Genomic DNA, 23,548 nt, shown 5'->3' with positions numbered 1-23,548 from the left:
ACTTAAACAAGGTGTGGTGGAACATCACACTCACCTTTAGGGCAACGGTACACACACTTTCCTTCATTGAGGTAAGAAGTAGATCGGCACGATGCACAGTCAGTGACACTGCCGCCTACACAAGTCTTGCATTGTGGGGAACATGAACCACATCTGTAGGTTTAATACTTCATTAATAATTTGTTAAATGGAGTGGACTGTGTAATACACTAGTATCATATTCACTTCTTTTTACTTCACAGTTCTGTTTGTTTTGTGAATGTTCATATTACAGTTGAGTTGTATCTGACCATTCATGACACAGAATTCAACTTCTTATTTTTGAGATTGTAATGAATTTCATACATTTTCTAAAATTTTAATGAAGTCCTGTGTTATTAAATACAGAGAGGAAAATAAAGTAAAAACTTACTTATTGTCTTGAGTCTCATAGAAGCCTTCAGGACAGTTGGTGAGACAAGAACCATTGGACAGAAGAAGGTGATGGTCACATCTTGAACACTGTTCTGGGTTAATACACTCAGAACAGTGGCCACCACAGTGTAGACAAGAGCCATTTACTAAAAGAAAATTATGTTTAACCATTAAAAATCTGACCCATGAAGAATATAATCATAAAGGCTGATGTTTCTTTGAGCAAGCAATTTATTTGCCAAAATTCAGATTTCTATGAAAGCCAAAACCAACTGAACTTTCTTGCAGGAGATAAAACAAGAAAAGATGTTCACCTGCAAAATATCCTTCAGGGCATCTTTCAACACACAGACCAAGGTGAAGAACATAGAGGAAATCAACACGACAAGCTAAGCACTGATTCTGTGCCAGGCCGCTACACATGGCACACGATGCATGGCAGCCTAAGCAGTCACGTTCCTCTGACCCATAAGTTCCCTCTGGACAGCTTCCCACACACTCCCTTCAAAAGAGATAAATCAAGAATTAATAAACCTAAAATATTTCAATCAGTTCTAATATCCTACACTAGTTACAACAATAAAGTCAGATACTGTATACCAATTGCCTTCTGCACCTCCCCAAGCTCACCTCTTGGGTTTAGGATGACAATAAGTTCTGGAAATAAAAAACTGTTCAATTTTCACTTTTACATAATAAACGAATGTGTGAATATGTAGCTTCAGAAAGGGAGGTACAGTTGATGTGGAGGTCTATCAATGAACAATGGCAGCAGGTGACAAGTCAGAGAATGATATGGTACTGTACCAAGTAGGAAACTGTTGTACAGGTGCAAGATTAAGTGCTAGTACGTACCTGTAACAAGGTGGTATGGAATTAAGGTCCCATTGAATATGAGATGAATTATTAAAATATTGTATGTACAGGAGGAAACTATGAATAATACAAAGGAAGACCAAAAGTACTGTCAGGGAAAAACATAAGCTGAAGGAATACTACAGAAAGTGTAAAGATAACCATTTGAAGAAAAAGTTTAGGGCATGCAATGTGAAGGAGTTCTGCCTGTGATGATCCACTTATGGTTAAATTTGCAGTATGTACAGTACTGCATGAACACTGTACTGTATTTATAATGATTGTACAGTACAGTATTAAAATCAAACTACAGTACATCTGAATTCTTACCCTTCAAGACTAAAATGAGCACAACCTCGGCACTTGTCTGGTCCCGGGCCGGAACATCCACCGAGACACTGACTGTGGCACACTTCAGACTCCGCATACTTATTCAGGTTGTTATTGTTCTCAGGTGTGGCCAACTGGTTCGGACCTGGCACAACTTTCCCATCAATTGTGGCATATGTAGCATTGGGACTGGACCCTGCCAGAATTTGGTCCAAGATACTATGAAAGAGAACAAGTAAGGAATATAATGTTTAACTTTGCTTTAAGATATCAAATGACTATGGCATAAGCTGTGTTTTTTACATTAATGGCTCACCTCTCTGGCCAAGCTTGAAGGGCAACCACATTTCCAATCTAAACTATCATTCAAATATTGTACAGTAATTCCTAGTTTTCTCTCATGTATTATTACTATTTACTTTAACATCTAGCTTTTCAAAGAATCCTAAAAGACCAAATTTTAAAGTGCTTAAAGTAGTTTTTTGTAAGACTTTATTCTTAAAGATGTAATATGTAAACAGTACCTAGCAGTGAAGGGAAAACTAGGAGTCCTTCTTGTTGGGAACTGTATTCCTGAAGACTGTGTAGAGAGAGGCTGAGAGAAGGAAGATGAATCTGATCGTGGAAGTTGATCTGTGCGCAGACGTCCTGGACGTTCTTTAGTGCCGTGTAATATGAGCTGCCACTGGATCAGTACGCCTGTGCAAAACAGAAAAGAGATACTGTAGATAAGGACCTCTGTTTAATATTTTAGTTATTTTAGTAAAGGGATATACAGTACAGTACTTAACCTGAATAAATAATCTCTGAACTCTCAATCAAAAGAAATCATTCAAGCCATAACTATTATGATGTGTAATGTAGATAATTATTACTTAGTATCTTTTTGAGACTAATGTTCCTATATTTACATGACATGTCCAGGCTAGCTATTAACAAAGTGGATAACATATAGCTCAGTGAAGACTGAGGAACACTTTCCATACACAATATCACTGACCTGTAAAACACCTATCAGTAAATACAGTATACCCCTGTATAGTATGAAACTCAATTTACATAATTATGCTGTTTACAGTACCACATTTTGAGTAGGGCTACACCTGGGTGTAGGGCTTCAGAATATGTATCCAAACATCAAGTGACTCATTGGATAATCAGTTGCAGAAAGAACATTTCACTAAGAGTTATTTATTCTTGAAGAGAAATATTCAGTACAGTCAATTTATTCAGGTAATTGAGTTAAATTTATGAAAGACATGAACAAATTATATTGTATGCTTTTCATTTTAATGTAAAACTTGAAAAGGAGGAGGAAAGCCCAAGTAAAATAGAGAAATAAGGTGCTGTACCTGGGTGGTGAACCTGTTTTGCCCCAGCATTAGTGACCTGCAGCTGCCAGGTCCCTGCTGCCTTCTCCCCCCAAAAGTGGACTGAGAGGAATGGCCAGTCATCAAACTTTTCTGAGAACACATCCCGCGGCCTTTCAAATAACAGTGTAGAGGTGGTGCCTGAAAACAAAAGCACAATTAAACAAAATTAATTAAAGTTATACAGGGTTTATCAGGGAATGTGTATGGTAATATTATCATTAGGAGAATGGTAGCAAAAACCAAAAGTGTACAAGAAGAGGATCAGTGTTTTAGAAAAGGCAGAGGGTGTGTGGGATCAAGTTTTTGCAACAACAACCATAAGTAAATGAAAAGTTTCTGGAGAAGGAAAATAATTTAGCTGTGGTAGAGTATTTATGGATTAAGAAAAACAAGAAAATGCTTCAGAGAGAGTAAATAAAAAAAAAACTGGGATGCATTAAAAATCTACTTAATAAATGGGAAAATGTTGAATGCTGTCCCTGTGTTGAGAGCTTGTTGGGAAGGGCTCAGAGTGAAACTAGGATTATGCTAAGACGGTGGTATGTCCATTTAAATGTTTAGGAAATTCTTTCATTACTTCATGTCTAAACATTTTATCATACTATTGTAAGATACAGATCATACAATAGATGTTGCACATACTGCATAAAAAATGTGTTCATCTAAAATTAGACTTCCAAAGATCTTTGTCAAACATATAATTTACAGGTGAACAAAAACTAAACGTACCAGAGGGGGATTTAAGTTTGATTCTGATGTTTCCACGAGGGAGGAATCGAAGAGAAACTCTTGCTTGTACATGTTCTAAATAACGGACTTCTCTAGAGGTTCCTGCACAGCCATCTGTGGTGATCTCTGCGAACACTGACTCTCCCATAATTGTAGGAATCCCCCTGAGAAGATGAAAACACGTTGATTAGAGGAAGAACATTACAGCTGAATATTCCTACCAATAGTGTCAAGAGGTGCATAATATATTGAGAAACTAGATGAATACAGTATAGTTAATATTGTTTTGATTATTTAGTTATTTTGGGGGATCGGTCTGCTAAAGAGATTACAGCAGTGACACTGGCAACATAATCTTGGGAATTATATCTGGAGAAAAGACATGATAAACGAGAGAAGAAAATTGGAATAAAATTATGATTGTGAGGGACTTAATGCCACATGTTTTAGAATTCCGAGATATCAAGGATGTGTTACCTACTGCACAGTGAGATCTGTGAACACCTGTACATGTACTGTATTGAGAGAATGGAGATCTGCATTAGAATGGAATGCTATGTCACTTTTAGCCCCTTCACTACAGGTATGCCACTTTTAGTATTTTATTTGGCTAATGCGAGACTTTTATTCAGCTCAGAGGCAACCCCATAAACAAGGGGTTAATTATCCAACAATAGTGCCTTGTTCACTGTAACTGAGAAGTCATTTAATTATAAAGTATGATGAAGAGTTTCCAAGATAATAAGACTGCTCTAAGGTTCTCGCCATCTTTCATTACCCCCTTAACTACTGAACATCACTTTTACTACAGTATTTTATTTAGATAATGCCAGATGATTTTCTTCAGCTCAGAGAGATCCCCGTACCCAAGAGATTAAACTAAGTATGTGGACTGTCATACGTCACACACACACACATATTTGTCACTACAGTACAACACTTAAAATCTTTATAGATACTTACTGATCAGTTCGGTCCTTAATACTCTGGCAGACATGTTGAGGTGGAACGGTGGTCCATTTTTCCGCTAACTCCACCAACTTGCCGGCATCCATCAGACCATAGCCAAACTTGTGACTCACTGCAAACATAACATGAACAACTATATTAATGACAGTCCATGACAGCATTTTACAAATGTTGCAAATTAAATTTCAATAAATCTAATCTCATTATCAACTAATTTGCTTCAATACTTCAATAACCAACTTGGTGAAGTACATCAACACACTATGTATTACCTTAATAAAATAAAGTCCTTCAAAGAATTAGCAAAATACTAAAAATTAAAAGATTAATTTTGTGATGGAGGCTCTGGTACACCAGTGACACAGTTTTTCTGGACAGTGAAAATACTGAATAAATAAATTCGTGGAACATAAACAGACACTCACTGATGGTCAGTACAAAGGGGACACAAATTTACCATCAGTGATTAGCTGGACAAACTGAATTATTAGCTTGTCTAATAAACTTGCAACAGAAAAATTTACATATACCCTGTATTATATATATATATATATATATATATATATATATATATATATATATATATATATATATATATATATATATATATATATATATATATATATATATATATATATATATATATATATATATATAGATATATATATATATATATATATATATAGATATATATATATATATATATATATAAACAGTAACAGTACAACTACAGTATTTAGAGCAATGAAAGCTATCAGTGAAGTACTGTAATATACTACAACTGAAACACCATCCAGCCATCCATCAAGCCCACTCCATTCCCAACTCAGTAGGGTGGAGTAGATGCACCAAGCTGCTCATGTACTGTACAGTACAGTACAGTAATTCTGCTTGTTGTACAGTTACTTTATCTTGTTGTCTGGCTTCCGTAAGCTTTATAAACCTAAATATGCACTTTCATTCAGCATAGATTATCCAAGCAATGAGGTAAAAATACAATAATTCTTTAAAAAAGCTATCTTGCAGAACAGAACCTCAAAACACCTGGAAAAACTGGTAGTAGCACTTTCAATAGTCACCATTATTCTCATGTCACCAAAAAAATGGTCATAGTAGTCTGAGTTAAATTAGTGCATACATAAACCATTAGGTTTACACACACCAGGAACTCACATTACCTTACAATGGCTGAGGTTCTGGGTCTCAGTGTGACCTGATTGTATTCCTAGGCTGTTTTGTCCATTGCGATGTTGCTGAGGCTTGTTGCACTCACTTGTGTCTGTCTGTCTACTTCAACATTGTCTCGAGTCTTGTGATGGCTGGTAGTCCATCATGCAGTGAACACATAGCTACGACTTGCTATGCCAGAAAAGCAACACTTATGAGGCTATACATACAGATTAGCACAAAGCCTTGCTAATGCAAGCAAAGGCATGCTCCTAATATCTGACAAACACCACTGATTATCTACCATTACAGGTTAAATAATTACTAAATATTTGATTTAAAATAATGGGAGGTAGTCAGTGATGTTATCATGTCTGGGATGCTCAAAAGGCAATATAGGTACTGTATATGGCTATAATATAGGTACTGTATATGGCTTTAATATAGGTACTGTATATGGCTATAATATAGGTACTGTATATGGCTTTAATATAGGTACTGTATATGGCTTTAAAATAGGTACTGTATATGGCTTTAATATAGGTACTGTATATGGCTTCAGAAAAAAGATACATTAAGGATTTCTTGGCATTATGTTTACATCAAATTTACATTTTGCTTCGAAGAACATAAAATTCTAATCCAAATATTTATGAATAAATCAAAATGCTTATTTAGCAAAACAATAATTATATTGAATGATTCTAAGAACCTGAGACATGCAGTATGGCATTTAGGTTGAAGAGCCAGGAAAAATTATATTTATATTTTATTCATTAGCACAAAATTTCAAAATACAGTACAGTAATCTATCATTCACTGGCACCACCCATGCAGAACATACCCAATCCTAATCCACATTATAATTATCTCTTATCAACAAATTACTCAACATGTACTGGGTAGTTATATGTATTTGAAGAAATGTTATAAATCTTCATAAGGGTTGTCTTTTATCTTAACACTGACTGCAGAGTATTTGGATACTTCCTACCTGTTTTTAGTCCATGAGTTTATCACATATAAGTAGAAATATATTCACAAAAACAGGCAAAGTTTTGGAAATAAGGGTGTGAACATTTGCCTTAAGCTACAGTAGTCTGGGGTAACCTAAAATATCACTTCAAAACTTAGTTAAGTCAAGTCAATTAGTCAGTTTGGGTTGGCATTCTTAGAGCTGGTTGATGTATCTAAAAAGATACACAGGAAAATAAAAATAAAAGTAGTCATCTCTGGAGAGTAGTTTGGAGTATGAGAACATATCATGAATATCTATAAATGTCTTTGACTGGGACATGGTCTGTTATGAAACATGGTAACACCGAAGACAGAAGCCATTCACTGGAGAAACAATCTTCATCCAATGGCAGTCCTTACTGATATGAAGAGAGTGAGAGAGATCCATCAGGTTTGATATCTCTTACTAGGAATGGTGCACTCTACACTATCAGATGGTGAGAAAGTGGGACACTACCCCATTTTGCACTTGACTCCCACAGAAATTCATAATATAGAGACAATATTTTGCATTATACCACTGTGTCATAACCTTTGACACCATTTCATTATAAATTGACATTCCATCAGATTACTGAGACAGGCTTGCCGATATTACACCCACAGATCACCAAAATACTGTACTGTATATAGCCATCCGTAGGTATGACTATGGGTGTCTTACGGTAATCGAACCCGTAAAGCTCTTAAACAGTCTTCTAGCAGTATGGCATTCAGTTTTTTTTTAATATTACCGTGTACTATATATTGTAATATTATAAGTGTTATTAATATTTGCCCTATTGACTCACATATTTTAATTAAATGTCTAACTGTTATGAAGTGTGTCTCCAGTATTGTTTCAATGATATTCCTTTTTATGAAACTGCTTCAAATGATACTTAATTGTATCGAGTTTTGAACTGTTCAAAATAAACTGAAAAGTAGTGGGAATAAAGTGCAAAATGGGGTAGTAATGTACAGTACTGGCAAGTGTTGTGTATGCAAAGGTTCTGTATTTTTAGTACATGTATAAACACACACCCAAAGAGAAGAGAAAACGAAAGAGAAAGACTATCATTTCATCTCCAATTTAGAGTCTTCTTCTTTAATCTCAAGGACAACTACAATCTTCAAGAACACTCAAGTTAATGGGTGAAGGTTGAACAAGGTTGATCACCTAATTCAAACTGCAAAGATAAGGAAGAGGAGTACTTTATTGTCCTGAACTTGTCTATTACAGCAGTAAGATTGAATGAATGACAGTGAATCAAGTAAGTAAGTAAGTAAGTAAGTAAGTAAGTAAGTAAGTAAGTAAGTAAGTAAGTAAGTAAGTAATTAAGTAAGTAAGTAAGTAATTAAGTAAGTAAGTAAGTAAGTAAGTAAGTAAGTCAGTGTGTGTGTGTGTGTGTGTGTGTGTGTGTGTGTGTGTGTGTTTTGTTCTTCATTCCAGATAAACCGCATTGTAGGAGGTAAAGATTTAAATGAACAAAAACTTGGCTCAGACCTGTTTAAACAGATAACCAGCTGAAGCTAACTTATGAATTTCTTGTTATGGAGCTCTTTCAAAACTGCCCTATACAGCACAGTACATATATTAATAAACATAATTATTCAATACAGTGGATGTTTAGTTAGAAATAAATAAGGAAAATGACTTTTATGAAGGTTTTCAGTGGAGGTGTAGGAGAGGTGTGTGTCAAGCTGTTGTCTTCTAAGTATACAGTACAGTACTGTATGTGGATTATTATTTGGTAGCTTGGTTAAAACACACATTTGACTCAATTAAGAAATTTTGAATGCATTTCAATTTTTAAATGGCTTTAAAAAACTAACATCATTTACATAGTTACGAGATGGACAATTAAAATGATCATGCTTCAAGCAACTCCGGGTATGAAAGGCCTAAGGGTTAGTGCAACACTCAAAAGCTATAGCAATCCAGGCTAAGATGCAATAATGCTACATGAAAATTAAATATTGTACCCCTCATGTAAAAGGAATTACTCACCACTCCGTCCAATACCATTGATGAACCAGCCCCTTTCTTGACTCAGTGGCTCAAAGCGTGAAGACATGACCACAAGATGTTGCATATCACGCCATGTTAAATCTGGGTTTGCCTCTAGAGCCAGGGCACACAACCCTGCTGCTAAAGGTGCTGAGGCACTTGTACCTGCATGTAAAAATTACTTTAGTTTCTTGCAACAAATTACATTCTTACTTTAAAAATTAAAAATGTCAAACAAGATATACACTCAAGCTTTATTTCCTATGCATATTTCTGAAAGTGGAATAATTATCAAACTATCCATATCTTCATCATAACAAACTAAACAAAGTATGGAAATCCTATGAGAAAATACAGTGGAAGGTGTACAAATAAGATAAAAAATATAAAAATCTTCTTTTCAGCGCTTATTTCCCATGTAGAGTATCATTAATTTTCCATCACCAATGTTTCCATTGAAACAATATAACATCAGTGTTTTGTCTTTCTTCTCTATTCCTATTACTGTACCTCCTTTCCCTCCCATAATGTATGCTAGCTGTCTCCCTCAACCCTTCCTGCTACATTACCTCTATCACTCATTTTGTCATCATATCCTCTGGTATCCTCCTCATAGTTTTCTCCGGGTACTCCGGTTTCCTCCTGTACTAACACTGGACAATGAAGCTCATGTGTAACAAAAGTACAGACTGACTGCCGTTATGTCCCAAATTTTTTTTAACAAGCAAATGACTAATTTTTTCAAATAAATATGATTTATTTCAAACATGAAATAGAGTACAGTTGAGTCTGGATTTACGCGGATTTGGTTTACGCGTTTCGTCATTTACGCGGTGCCTTGCCAGAATTGAAATGCTTGATTTACGCGGCAAATTTGGTCATTTACGCAGGAAGCGGCCCGGGCAGGGTGCGCACAAGGTCGCCCAGTCATCAAAAAATTACCGGGTTCTTCACCCGCCACCCACCACAGCTGGCCCAAGTCAGTGAGTGATAGTGAGGATATGGACTTATATGGACTTTGAGGGGTTTGACAAAGAGGCCCTGCAAGCCTCTGTGGTGGATAGTGATACAATTGATAAAAGTGATACAGGTGAGGGCCAATAATCTGCCCTCTGCCTCGGAACCAACCCCCCATCCCCATGTGCCCAGCCATCTTTTCTACTAATATAAGTGTTAAAAAACCTAATATTATTGCTATTTCTCTTAATTATTAATTGTGTGTGCATACCATCATAAAATTAAGATGTTATTTTGACTACAAGGTACGTATTGTGTCGGAAAAAGTGGAGTTTGGGGGTCGGCCCAGTCTCTATTTCAATTAATCCCACATGTTCTGTTATTTCATTTACGCGTTTCTCGTTTTACGCGGTACTCCGCGGGTTCAATTGACCGCGTAAATAAAGACCCAACTGTATTTCAAATGCTACTAAGTTTCTGAGTTGAGTTTGTTGATTGATAATTTTTTTTTTTTTAGAACATTCTGAATGGGAAATACTGTACTGATTTATCTTTACGATACAAGATTCTAACAGATTTCAACTGCAAATAAATACTGTACAGTGATGTACTATACAGCACTTACAACTTTGGTATACCTTATGTGCTGGGATATAAGATGCTACTCAATTACTGTGAAACTCAGTTCTATTAAGACAAATATCAAGCCTTCTTCAGAACATTAATCTTTTCTCACCTGTGTGTTCAAGAGTGCACATACGATCAGGCCTAAGACTGCCATCCATATCAACTGTGGCAACACTACTATCGAGTCCTGGTGTTCCTGAACTGTATGTTGTTGCCAGAGTAGAAGAACATTCCTCCAGGTACCATGGCTTAAACCTGCAGTCAAAGTTATATTACATTAATAAAGCTGCCATGGCATCTCTTATACAGTATACTGTACCATTAAATATCTCATTAAATACGAAAACAACAACAAAAGAGAGACATAAATATAGTATATTAACTAAAAACAACAGAACACATGTACGTTAAAGCATGATATACTCTACTATTTAAATTACAAAATTACCAAAAAAAAAAAATATCACCTTGATAATAGTTTTACAGTACAGAATGTAAGCTGGTATATACTGTACCTCATCAATCAGTTATAATACAATTTCAACATATATTTATATCATAACTGTATGAGGAGTTCATGGAGGAATGGGTGCCCCTTGAAACATGTCCACCCACCTGTAGTTCTGTTACTTTTCTTTATCTTTTGAAGTCTGAATGACATGCTACTGCCCTTCATAATACAAATGATGTGTATCTTGTGTGTGTAGAAAAATAAAACACTGTACACACATTAAAATTATTGCCTCTCAAATCTATGAATGACCATTCTTAATATAAAACAAAGGTACCACTGCACCAATAACTATACCCAACTTTATCCATCCTGATTAAAGTGAGCTGAAACAAGAACCTGAGAGGTGTTAATGACATTGTCTTTATGATGTTAACCTTTGGTAGCTGAGACTAATCTTCAAGTGACCTGCCCTACTGTACACACTATTATTATTAACATCCTTCACTGACTAATAACCTATAAACCAGACTAGAAATACTGGACAGATGACCAGAAAAAATGCACAAAATGGTGACTACAGGAATTGCAAAGGCTGTTGGTCTGTGATGGTAAAAACTGTATGGAAGAAGAGGAAAAGCTTATCCATGATTGAAGAATGATTTATTTTTGACAATGCTAGTGTGGCCTGACATATGTCCCTCACACCTTAATAACATGACAGTACAGTACATTTGCAACATAAACCACTGCAAAGTTGGATTCTCATTGATGCACAGACAACCGCATGCACTTCTGAAGCACTTTGGGGATTGTTAGATTCTGTTTGGTTACACTTCTTATGAATGACTAATTTACTATTTTCAAAACTGCATTAAAACAAATATATTACAGAAAATTCTACTAAAAATACCTGATAAAAAAGATAGCGGTACTGAACGTGCCCCGAGGTCCCCCTCCCCCATACTTGTGTGGTCTTTATTACTCACCCTCTCTGTGAAGCTGACGAGATAGACAGTGTGAAGATGGAGTTGGTATAGCCGTCACAGTTGCAGTTATCTGTGTGTCGCCCGCCATTACCAGACGCCCACACGAAGATGGAGCCCTTGCCATGCCGACCCTACACACGGAAAATATTGCTTATTAATAAATGATGAAGAAATACATAAGCCTACTTTTGCCAGATTAAATCTTTACTGATAAAACAATGAATATAAAACATGATATTAATTACGGTAAACCCTCAATAACTCGGCATGTGATAACTCGGAATTCCATATAACTCGGCATGGATATGGTCTCGGAATGTATTAGTATAACATGGGAAATGTTGAGATATGTAAAATTAACAGGGAAAATCTCGGTATATCTGGCCACCTGCATCACCTACCATGCCTCTGTGTCATCTACCATACCTGTGTCACCTACCATGCCTCTGTGTCACTTACCATGCCTCTGTGTCATCTACCATACCTCTGTGTCACCTACCATGCATGTGTCACCTACCATGCATGTGTCACCTGCTATGATGCTTCATTCTTCACCTGCAGTGCTGGTAAGTGTTACTTTCTTACATTTAGTAATTATATGTACACATATATGGGTCAATAACTTTTTATTGTTATATTTCTGTAGGAGGGGGGAGGAAGTGCCTCGATAAGTCAGAACTTGGGATAACTCAGCAAGGCCAGAGCCCCATATGTGCCGAGTTATCGAAGGTTTACTGTATACTGTACACCAATCTCATAATTCAACACATTCCTTGAATATATAACTAGAGTACATACAAAAAATACTGCAAATACAGTAAATAAATGAATACTGTATATCAAAGTATAAATATCAGTGAAATGCCACTATTCCTAGGAAGGTGCTTGTCAAAAATCATGGTACTGCAGGCTGAAATATGGCCAGCAAAATAATCCTTCATTCTGTGCCCGTGACAAAGCTAAAACTTAATATATAAAGAAAGAGTTTACCAGATATACCTACTTGGAAACTAATTTAAATATCTATCAGCAAGAGATCTAAGGTATCTGACAAAAATTATGATACTAACAGAAAAAAATATGCAACAGGCTTTAAACACACTGAATTTCCGCTCAATTAAAAAATGAATACTATGGCAGACTCGGAAGTTCTCATACCCTGATGACACCATTGATGAAGGCTCTCTTGGCCAAGGGTCCCGGGCCATCAACTGTCTTGCCATCGTCCTCAGGTCCCCAAGACGCTGAGAAGATGTCGATGTGCTCGGGGTTGAGGGAAATAGCCCGGGCCTCCACTGCATCATTCACGGTTCCATCCAACATCCTCACACCTGCAACACAGATTACAATACAAATTAAAATGCTGTCAACATCCTAATTTAATCGGAGGCTTACACATAACAATGAGGCTTCTGTGGGACAATGTAACAGTTAAGTAACCAATATTCAACATAGGCTACCTCAGCATACCACTGATAAGAGAGAAAATACCTTTGTAGGCAGTAGGCAGCTATCAAACTTTTTACTTTTACTTTTATCCCCTTCGCCACTGATCGGCTTGTTAGCCGCTTGGGCGATCGGTCACATCTCTGTCACGCACTGTTGGCAAATACTGGGCATGCACCGGCTCCTGAATGTACCTGAGCCCGCTCCAGTGTTGGTCAAGTCTTGTCTTGAAAGAGCTCACACTCGGTGCCGTCACAACACTCTCTGGTAGATTGTTTCAAGAGTTTACAACCCTCACTCCGAAAAAGTATGCCCTCATGGTTTTCTGGACTTGCGGCTTCTTCAATCTTGAGCTGTGACCCCTTGTGGGGCGAGCGTCCGCCAGCTCCAAGTAAGGACACTCAACTGAGTAGTGCCCCCTGAGATGCTTATACACCTCAACTAGGTCCCCCCCTTGCCCGTCTGTAGTATAAGCTAGGCAAGTTCAGGCGCTCCAATCTGTCAGGGTAGCTGAGGTGCCGAAGTGCAGGCACCAGTCTGGTGGCCCTCCTTTGAACATTTTCAACCAACTGACAGTCCCTAGCATATCTCGGGGACCAGATGGGGTGACAGCACTCCAGATGGGGAAGCACTTCACTCCTGAAGATCGTTACGAGGGACGGACCGTCTAGATATCTGAACGACCTTCGTATAAGACCCAACAATTTATTTGCCTGATTTACCTTCTTCTCGCAATGGCCCGAGAACTTCAGCTCATTGTCAACACACACACCTAGGTCCTTCTCACACACAGTCTCAACTAGTGCAGTTTCTTCATCCCGTTGGGACATATGATATGCCTCCTTACCGTTGGTACGCCCCAGGTGCATCCTCTTACACTTCGTGACATTGAATCTCAGCAGCCATTTCTTCGACCATTCCTGGAGCCCACAGAGGTCCTTCTGCAGTTCTTCACAGTCCGCTTGGTTCTTAATTTCCCGAAATAATTTGGCGTCATCGGCAAACATTTGTATGGAGGAGTGTACAACGTCAGGCATGTCATTTACGAAACAAACAAACAACAGCGGGCCCAATACACTGCCCTGTGGTACCCCACTTGTGGTACTACCGCCTGGGAAGATATTGAAAGCATAATGTATTGTCTAATGGTAGACCCTGCTGCCATATGGCATCACGAAAATTGTGACCAAGTCCCAGGTTGCTGATCTGACTTTCTGCCTCATTTACACGCAATTGTAGGTTCTCAATTGTTTCACGTACTACTGACAACACAACATACATATATTGTTTCTCACTTTTGATCTTTTTTTTCTTATTTTTGCCAAGGCTTTCGACAGATCTCCCCATGAAAGGCTGAGAATTAAATTGGAAGGGTACAAGATTCGAGGAAGTGTCCTAGCGTGGATCGGAGACTTTCTGCATGACCGCAAGTAGTGTGTGGTGATAAATGGTACGAAATCTTCATATGTACCCGTAACAAGCTGGGTACCACAGGGCAGTGTATTGGGCCCCGTTGTTGTTTGTTTGCTTCACAAATGCCATGCCAGAAGCTATACACTCCTCCATACAAATGTTTGCGGATGACGCCAACGTATTTAGAGAAATTAAGAACCAAACAAACTGTGAAGAGCTACAGAAAGATCTTCTATGAGCTTCAAGAATAGTCTAAGAAATGGCTGCTAAGATTCAATGTCACGAAGTGCAAAAGGATGCACCTGGGTTACACCAACAGTAAGGAGGCGTATCACATACCCCAACAGGATGAAGAAACTGCATAAATTGAGACCAAATGTGAAAAGGACCTGGGTGTGTATGTCGACAATGAACTTGAGTTCTCGGGCCATTGTGAGGAGAAGTGAATCAGGCAACGAAACTAGTAAGTCTTTGAGAATGTCTTTTAAATATCTGGATGGTCCGTCACTCGTCACGATCTTCAAGGGTGAGGTGTTTTCCCGTCTTGAGTACTGTCTCCCCGCCTGGTCCCCGAGGTATGCTAGACTGTCAATTGATTAAAAATGTCCAAAGGAGGGCCACCAGACTGATGCCATTCTATGGAACCTAAGTTACCCAGCTTATACTACAGACAGGCGAGGGGCGACCTTATCGAAGTGTATAAACATCTGAGGGGGCACTACTCGGTCGAATGTACATACCTGGAGCTGGCGGACGTCCGCCCCACAAGGGGTCACAGGTCAAGATTGAAGAAGCCACAAGTTCAGAAAACTGTAAGGACAAACTTTTTTGGAGTGAGAGTTGTGAATTCTAGGAACAATCTTCCAGAGAGTGTTGTGACGGCGCCGAGTCTGAGCTCATCCAAGGCCAGATTTGACCAACACTGGAGTAGGTTCAGATATACTCAGGAGCCAGTGCATGCACAGTACTTTCCAACAGTGTGTAACAGAGACGCGACCGACTGCCCAAGTGGTTAACAAGCCGATCAGTGGAGAAGAGGATAAAAGTAAAAGTAGGTAAAAGTATAAGAATATATAGCTCACAAAGCACTTGGCATGACAACTATTCAATAAAACAACACTAATATAACAACTGATATACAGTACAGTGGGGTATGCTATAACAAACGGATCCTACTACGAATATTCCTATAACGAACGGTTTTACCTATAAAATTGAGAATGCTATAACGAACGCAACTCCTACAACGAACGCGGATGAATACGGGACTATTTCGCCTGGCGCATGAATATTGTTGTACCGCGACCACAACAAGAGCGTCAGGCGCCATCTTTGTCTCATTGTGTAGCCAGTGCACCACTGTTATTGTTGAAATTTCGTCTTTTGATGTGGAAATTCGCGTTATTTGTATAACTATTTTGTTGTACAAGTATACAATTGTAACAATGAATCGTTCAAAGCGAGTGAGAAAGCTAATAACCCTTGAAACTAAGAAAGAAATTGTAAAGAAACGTGAGAATGGAAGAAGCATTGCGAAACTTAGTGATGAACATGGGATGGCTAAATCGACTATATGTACGATTTTGAAGAATAAAGAGGAGTTAAAAACTGTGCAAGTGGCTAAGGGAATCTTTAGACTTAGCAAAGCAAAGTGTAATGTGATTGAAGAGATGGAAAATTTACTTAGTGTGGATAAAGGAGAAAAAAATGGCAGGTGGTAACATTAGTGAAGCTATAATTTGTGAGAAGGCTAAACAATTGTTTGAGGACCTTAAAGCCAAGACTCCCAGTGGAAGTGATAGTGATGTGCCAGTGTTTAGGGGTACCTGCATGCTGAATAACACTAAGGTAAGATAAAGTACCGTATTTTTTACATTTTCCACAGAATTTTTTCAGTGTTAAGTGGTTGTATTTGGGGGCCTGGAACGGATTAATCCTATAACGAACGAATGCTATAACGAACGAGGTTCTGGAACCAATTACGTTCGTTATAGCATACCCCACTGTATATAGATATATATATATATATATATATATATATATATATATAATATATATATATATATATATATATATATATATATATATATATATATATATATATATATATATATATATATATATATATATATATATATATATATATATATATATATATATATATATATATATATATCTCCTAAAAAAGGAGGATGTCACACAGTAAATATCCACGGGAGGAATGATAATGTCATTGGAAATGTTGGGACATAACAAACAAGTCTAACACATATCATTTTTATAATTAACTCACAAAGACAAGTAAACAAATAGTCAGCTAGCACGTGTCCACAACCAATGAGTTTAATATAATACACTATATTGTGTTTTATATGGGATGACCTGTTACGTCAGATCTGGGTACACGAGTCCAGGAATGAGGTGTGGAAAGCCTCTGTTAGGGGTTGAGGTGTGGAGAGCCTCAGTGAGGGGTTGAGGTGTGGAGAGCCTCAGTGAGGGGTTAATGTGTGGAGAGCCTCAGTGAGGGGTTAAGGTGTGGAGAGCCTCAGTGAGGGGTTGAGGTGTGGAGAGCCTCAGTGAGGTGTGGAGAGCCCCAGTGAAGGGTGAAGGTGGGGATGGCTGGAGGCGGTGCCCCTGGTCGGCCTGGATCACTCACCACTGTCACACACAGATCGGGAAAGTAACTCTTAATTTCTGTTTGCTCGCTGGAATTAGCAAGCCTTTACAGAGAGACGCAGCAGAGAGAAATACTTTGACTCTCAGACCGTGACTTCCCACTCACAGCAAACGCAATCCCGGAGGTAGACTTGGACAGGTTTAGAGCCCGTCCCATTTTACCAAGTGACGCCACCGCCCCCGAGTTTCCACTTTCACAACACACGCTGTACAGTACAGTATACTCCACACAGTTGATCATTTTACTTATTCTTTGTGTAACAGTCATCTTTTAATATGCTGGGGAGGAAACAGAAACGAAAAGATACTAAGGTTTTATATAAAATAATAGGTGCTACTATAAGATTTTTTTTTTTTTTTGCCGCTAACATCGGCTACTTTATTGTGCACCCCACACTCATCCTGTCAGCGGTAGCGCAAAAGGATTACAAAGTAGAGTTTACAACGGGTCATAATAATTAACCCCCGTGGTCAGGATATTATGGCACTGAATGCTACACAGTATTTCAATTACATTATTTGTTTGGTTCTATACATAAAGGGTAACTTATGCACAAATGCGTGAGTACAGGCGTGTGAGGCAGTATGTCTGGCCTCACACTTTGTTATTCACATTTGCGTGAGAAGTATTCAAGCACATTGTGTGTTTGGTTCTATACATGAGAACTGATACAGTTACTAAGTGCAAAAAAGTGGGTACAATCTTAATATGTCGGCTATCTTGCCATTAGAGATGAAGTGTTGTGCCATTTCACACACAGTGTGCTTGGACCTGTCCCTAAAAGGTTCTATCTTCACACAGTCGAGGACGTAGTGTTCAAGTGTGTGGCTGTATGTCTGGCCACACACTTTACATTTAGTTTTGTTTACATCTGCTTGAGGAACATACTGCCAAAGGTACTTATATCCTAACCTTAATCTAGCGGTTACAACATCTTGTAATCTAGTGATCTTGTTACTTGCTCCATATACATGTTTCACTTGATACATCTCATCATGGTAAACTATGGATCGACTAGTGAATGTTTGCACTTATCTACTTGCTACTATAGTATGCGGTCTAACGAGCATACTATAAAGTAGCACCAAAAACTAACATTTTCGAATGTTAAGCTGTCTCCATAAGGCCTAGAATGTATGTATTTACACATTTACACCAAGAACGCAAGTTGAGTGTTTTAGAAGCTCCATTTCTTCTTGTGGGTGATATATGACTGCTGACCCACGTTGAAAGGGTGGCTCCTCTACTGTCACGCATAACTCCTCACACTTCGTTTCACACTCTTCTAAAACACCCAAGTGACAGAATAATTACTAACGAGGCAAGCGAGTACGATGATTGTCTGAAACCCGATGCGGACTATCACTGCTAGCCACACGTAAGATGCACTAACTCCACACGCCGTAAATGAGGCAAGGTAGGGCGGACAGGTCGCGGCTACGATTAGTTCCAGTGCTTTGAAGACAGCCAGCTGGCATTAAAAGTGTCTTGGGATATGATTAACTGGCGCTGGGTCTAATCTCTTACAGTTCTAACAGGCCTTAAGCGTTGATGTAAACCTTAAGAGTCTATGTACCCTATCAGTCCCAACAAACTGGTGCGGATCTATAAATAGCCAAATAAAGGTCTTTGGGGATTCCACTCAGTATGGTATCATAGTACAGTACTAGGGTAGCAGTAGCACTTAATTCACCGCTATCAAGCACAGTGCTAAAACCTTTCACTAAACCCTTGCATACCCGCGGCACGTCTCAACCTTGACACACTGGCTACTTTCACTGGGGGGTCTCCGGTAAATACTCGCCGCAGTTGCCACTTCATCACCCGTGGGCCACGCACAGCCCCCACACTTCACCACACACCCGTTAATATACCAAACTTCAGCGACTGTGCCATGAAAGTGACCAATAAGTAATATGAATGGCCAAGATAACATAGTACTTGCAAACAACTTTATCCATTGTGTCACCAAAGAGCACAGCAGCATGCCAGCACAGCCAGGCGAGGGTGTGTGTGTCTTACCCAACGTGTTCATTATGAGATGAGACCAGCGGTCCTTAGTGACCAACACAGGTTCTTAAATTACCAAACTTTCGAACCTGGAAGTATAAAATTTTCACAAACTGAGCATGGGGGTCCGAAGAGGTGGGGGGGAAGTGCTTTCTTCCCCTCTGGAGTTTCCTGATTTTGTATTTTATTTATTTATTTATTTATTTTTAACAAATGCTAAAGTACCAGCGTTCAGGTCTCACAATTAGGAGGAAGAAGCCTTTCTTGACCTGACAGACTGGCTGGGAGTCTTGTGGAAAAAGCCCGGGGATGTCCATGTCAGTTAGGTCACGATAAACATTAACCCTTATAAGGACTGCACTGTGCCGAACCTCGACATCTACAACACTGTAGTAACTTTTTTTTTCAGTTTTAAAACATTTTATTGGTGATCAGTTTTGAGCTTTAATTTAAAACAAGAGTACAGTATTGTGTCGGAAGCATTAATGGCTGTAGTCATCACGCAACACCGACCCGGCGCACACAACACAATAACACAACGCCTTTACACCACACAACTTAAACCACTCACATTTCAGCTGACAACACTTGCAAGCTGGTTTTATGGGACGGAGTTTTCATTAAATTATAGGTTGAGTCAATAGCTCTATGAATACCAATCCTGACTCATTGACTGGCCAACACACACACTGACTTGACTTAGTATCAATTGTTAATCAAGTTACATAAGAATGTTGTAACTATAACATATATATCTTCAATTTGGTGGACAAACAAGGAAGTACCTAAGTTAATAGTTTCTTTTCGGAGTAAGAACTTTGTCTTAGTTATTTATTCAATTTTGTTTGCACGAGTAAGGACCCTAACAGGGGGACCCAGCCAGGTGTGTGACAGTGAGCCTCGGAGCTGACCCTTATCACGTCTGGCGGCTCAAGGTGTTAACCAGTGTCTTCACGGCGTGGCAGGGGAGGAGGCCCTCACTGTGTACCATACAGCTCCTCCAGGATACTCTTGAGGAAAAGACCACAACAGCCTGCTCACCCACCAGGCTCACATGCTGAACTTGTCTCGGTCTCAAACGAGTATATGCGGGACTTGGGGGCGCCACCTACACATTTACATCCCCGCGTGTTGGAGCACAAAGGTAACTCACGCCGCTGGTATTCGACGTGAAGTGAAAAATATAAAGCTCAGTGTACAAGTAGTTGTGTCATGTTGCGAGAGGATGATGTGATGTTTGTTACACCGCTGGAGTGTAACGTTCAACTAACACGACGTATGGTGAGAGGAGTGCACAGAACGACTAAAAATGAAGCGTTCATAACACCACTATGTGTCACCATACACCAGCTTAGATACAAAACAACTCTAAGCGTCTGCCACTCAATTCTATATTTACACTATCTACAGACTTATTTGACGGGTAATGTTGCTATATCTCCTCTTTTAATATAACAAAATATTTAAATTTGCAAAGCATTATTTTAAACATAACAGCATAAATGTAATACAGTATTCGGGATTCAGATGCAGGCAACAACATCGATTGTAAGTGACCCTGTGATTGGTCTACAACAAGTCATTTGCTAATTGCTTCGACAGTGATAACGTGAAGACTATTACGGTGGTGCTCAACTGGGCTCACGGGTGGCGACTCCGCATTAATTCAGGAGCACTGAACAATGGTCCCTGAACAGTTGTGTATAAATATGAGGTTTGTTTATACAAGAGGAGGGAAGATGAGAGTACCGTCGCCACTCTCACATCTGCTGTAGCTTATGACACCAGCAGTGGCGACCTACTCTCACACCGGCAGAAAATACACACACAGACACATACACACACCGGCAGAAAATACACACACAGACACACGCACACATTGGCAGAAAATACACACACATACACACACGGGGTCTACACAAATGATCTGAAGCAATAATCATGTGTTATACTCGCTTTCCCTGCCAGGCCAGTCCCGTCAACACAACTCATTCAGCGTTAAGGTCAAGCATTAGGTGTGACAAATTCATTTTCAGTTTTACAATTGGTTCATAAATCAAGGCCTTTGTCTGGTCTTTCGTACACCACTGAATAATATAATCCATTAACGTAATAAAAACTTAACAAAAGTATCCGGGTAGAAAGAACCATTAAAAACTAAATAAAAAACATTTATATTATTTTTCAATAACCACAATCTCCTCTGTCTTGCACCCCCCCTCCCCCTCCCTCCCAGCAGCAGATTTGGCGGTAAATATCCTGGGTTGGGTGAGCTAATAAGGCTATATGAACCAATAACAACGAGTGGGCAGAGTGGTGCACCTCCCAATATTTTAGTCTGCCTCCTGCACGGCCAAGATAACCTCACCCGGGTTTTCCGTTGTGTGCTGACGCTGGCCGGAGGGTAATTCCTATTTACCTCTTTGATTACTTCCCTGTTTGAAGAGGAGACAAGTGGCCTGCCCTAATACATGTATTTGTACACCTGAGTCAGCATGGGTGCCTCTGTGTATAATACAATAGTTTTGGGTGTATTTTAAAACCCTTACATTTCGTTAATACATTGAAGTTTGTGCAGCCATTCCTTCATCAAACCAAATTTCTGTGATACATTAGAGATGTTGGATATGAAGGTCATTAAGAGAGAGACATAGTATCTTGCACCACCACGCCAGGCACCTCCTCCACACTTGACTGACTTCCGGTCAAGGCAGAACACCGGCCATAATGGAGTCTGTGACCAACGGTGCCACCACCAGAGGACATATTTTTTACCACCTGAAGAATCTCCACCGGAGTTTATTTCACCTGAAGATTAACCACCCTAGCGCTAACCTAACCAAACCAGAACTCTTTAAAATGTTTGTTATGATAAACGTTGCTCCCCACACACACTCACCTCCTATACTACTGTTGTAAGCGACGCCAACACCACAGTAATCGTTGAAGGCGACAGCGGCCACCTCCCCGGCACAGCGGGTCCCGTGTCGGTTGTCGCCGTTGTCGCGGGGGAACGGGTCTGGGTCCCCGTCGTTGATGTCCGACGACGCCAGCGGGTCCTGTGAACGACAAGGAGAGAAGGAGGGTTAGTGAGGTGATGAGGGGGGTGGTTTTAGTTTTTTATTTTAACACATTTATTGACAAAGCTTGTAGTACAGTTTGCCTATTCTGAGTAATTCAGTCAGGTCTTGACACTGAGGGTGGTATCACTTCTCACTGCCACGCAGGACAGAGGTTCGTGGGTGTAAGGATGGCGAGGGGTAAGCGAGGGGGTGGAGGTAGATGGAGGTGAGGGGAAGATGAAGGGAGAAGAGGAGATGGGGTAAGGAGTAGTGGGGGGTGAAGGGAGGAGTAGAGTTTGGGGGTTGGTGAAGCAGTGAGTGGAGGCAGGAGAGATGGGGGGGATGATAGTCAATAGAATGATGGAGGAGCAATGGTCACTATATGAGGGAGGACGAGGAGGGAGGATGGGCAGGAGGATGGAGCAGGATGGGCAGGAAGATGAGGGGACAGTGAGATGGAGGGGATGGGCAGGAGGATTGGGCAGGAGGAGGGAGGATGGGCAGGAGGATGGGCAGGAGGATGGAGGAGGAGGATAAGCAGGAGATGGAGGGGAGGATGGGCAGGAAGATGGAGGAGGATGGGGAGGAGGATGGGAGGCAGCTGATGGGAGGCTGTGTGATGGGGCAGGAGGATGGAGGAGGATGGGCAGAGAGGATGGGAGGAGACAGGCAAGAGGATGGGCAGGAGGATGGGAGGGAGGATGGGCAGGAGGATGGGAGGGAGGATGGGCAGGAGGATGGGAGGGAGGATGGGCAGGAGGATGGGAGGGAGGATGGGCAGGAGGATGGGCAGGAAGATGGGCAAGAGGCCATTACTGAAATTACCCCAATTTACCAAACCTTCCCACCACCTCCTTATAAAACCACAACACAATAGTCCTGACGATCCTAGAGACGCCCTTACCACCACCACCACCACTACTACCACTATGTTTTGTTCACACACACACACACACACACACACACACACACACACACACACGCACACACCAGGAGAGGTATTACTAGAGAGAGGAAATGAAGCCCAGCTGGTTGATACTGTGTGTGTGTGTGTGTGTGTGTGTGTGTGTGT

General features: G+C 39.8%; 1 protein-coding gene across 1 annotated transcript in view; it reads right to left on the bottom strand.

Moving 5' to 3' along the window:
• LOC121876390 (furin-like protease 2) overlaps nt 1-23,548 on the bottom strand; it is an 85,272-nt gene that overhangs the window by 16,440 nt on the left and 45,284 nt on the right. Inside the window, exons 3-15 of the mRNA XM_042381464.1 lie at nt 22,314-22,473; nt 13,027-13,199; nt 11,869-11,999; nt 10,538-10,683; nt 8,845-9,009; nt 4,665-4,782; nt 3,702-3,865; nt 2,952-3,110; nt 2,124-2,298; nt 1,600-1,818; nt 729-916; nt 413-560; nt 35-153 (exon numbers count right to left, since the gene is read on the bottom strand). Of these exons, the coding sequence (XP_042237398.1) occupies nt 35-153; nt 413-560; nt 729-916; nt 1,600-1,818; nt 2,124-2,298; nt 2,952-3,110; nt 3,702-3,865; nt 4,665-4,782; nt 8,845-9,009; nt 10,538-10,683; nt 11,869-11,999; nt 13,027-13,199; nt 22,314-22,473 (2,065 nt within the window). The remainder of the gene's footprint in view (nt 1-34; nt 154-412; nt 561-728; nt 917-1,599; nt 1,819-2,123; nt 2,299-2,951; nt 3,111-3,701; nt 3,866-4,664; nt 4,783-8,844; nt 9,010-10,537; nt 10,684-11,868; nt 12,000-13,026; nt 13,200-22,313; nt 22,474-23,548) is intronic.

Source organism: Homarus americanus, unplaced genomic scaffold (assembly GCF_018991925.1).
Source record: "Homarus americanus isolate GMGI-L3 unplaced genomic scaffold, GMGI_Hamer_2.0 scaffold34921, whole genome shotgun sequence".
In the NCBI taxonomy this organism is placed as follows: Eukaryota; Metazoa; Arthropoda; class Malacostraca; order Decapoda; family Nephropidae; genus Homarus; species Homarus americanus.
The sequence above is the reverse complement of the archived record's forward strand: the minus strand, read 5'-3'. Positions and strand labels throughout refer to the sequence as shown.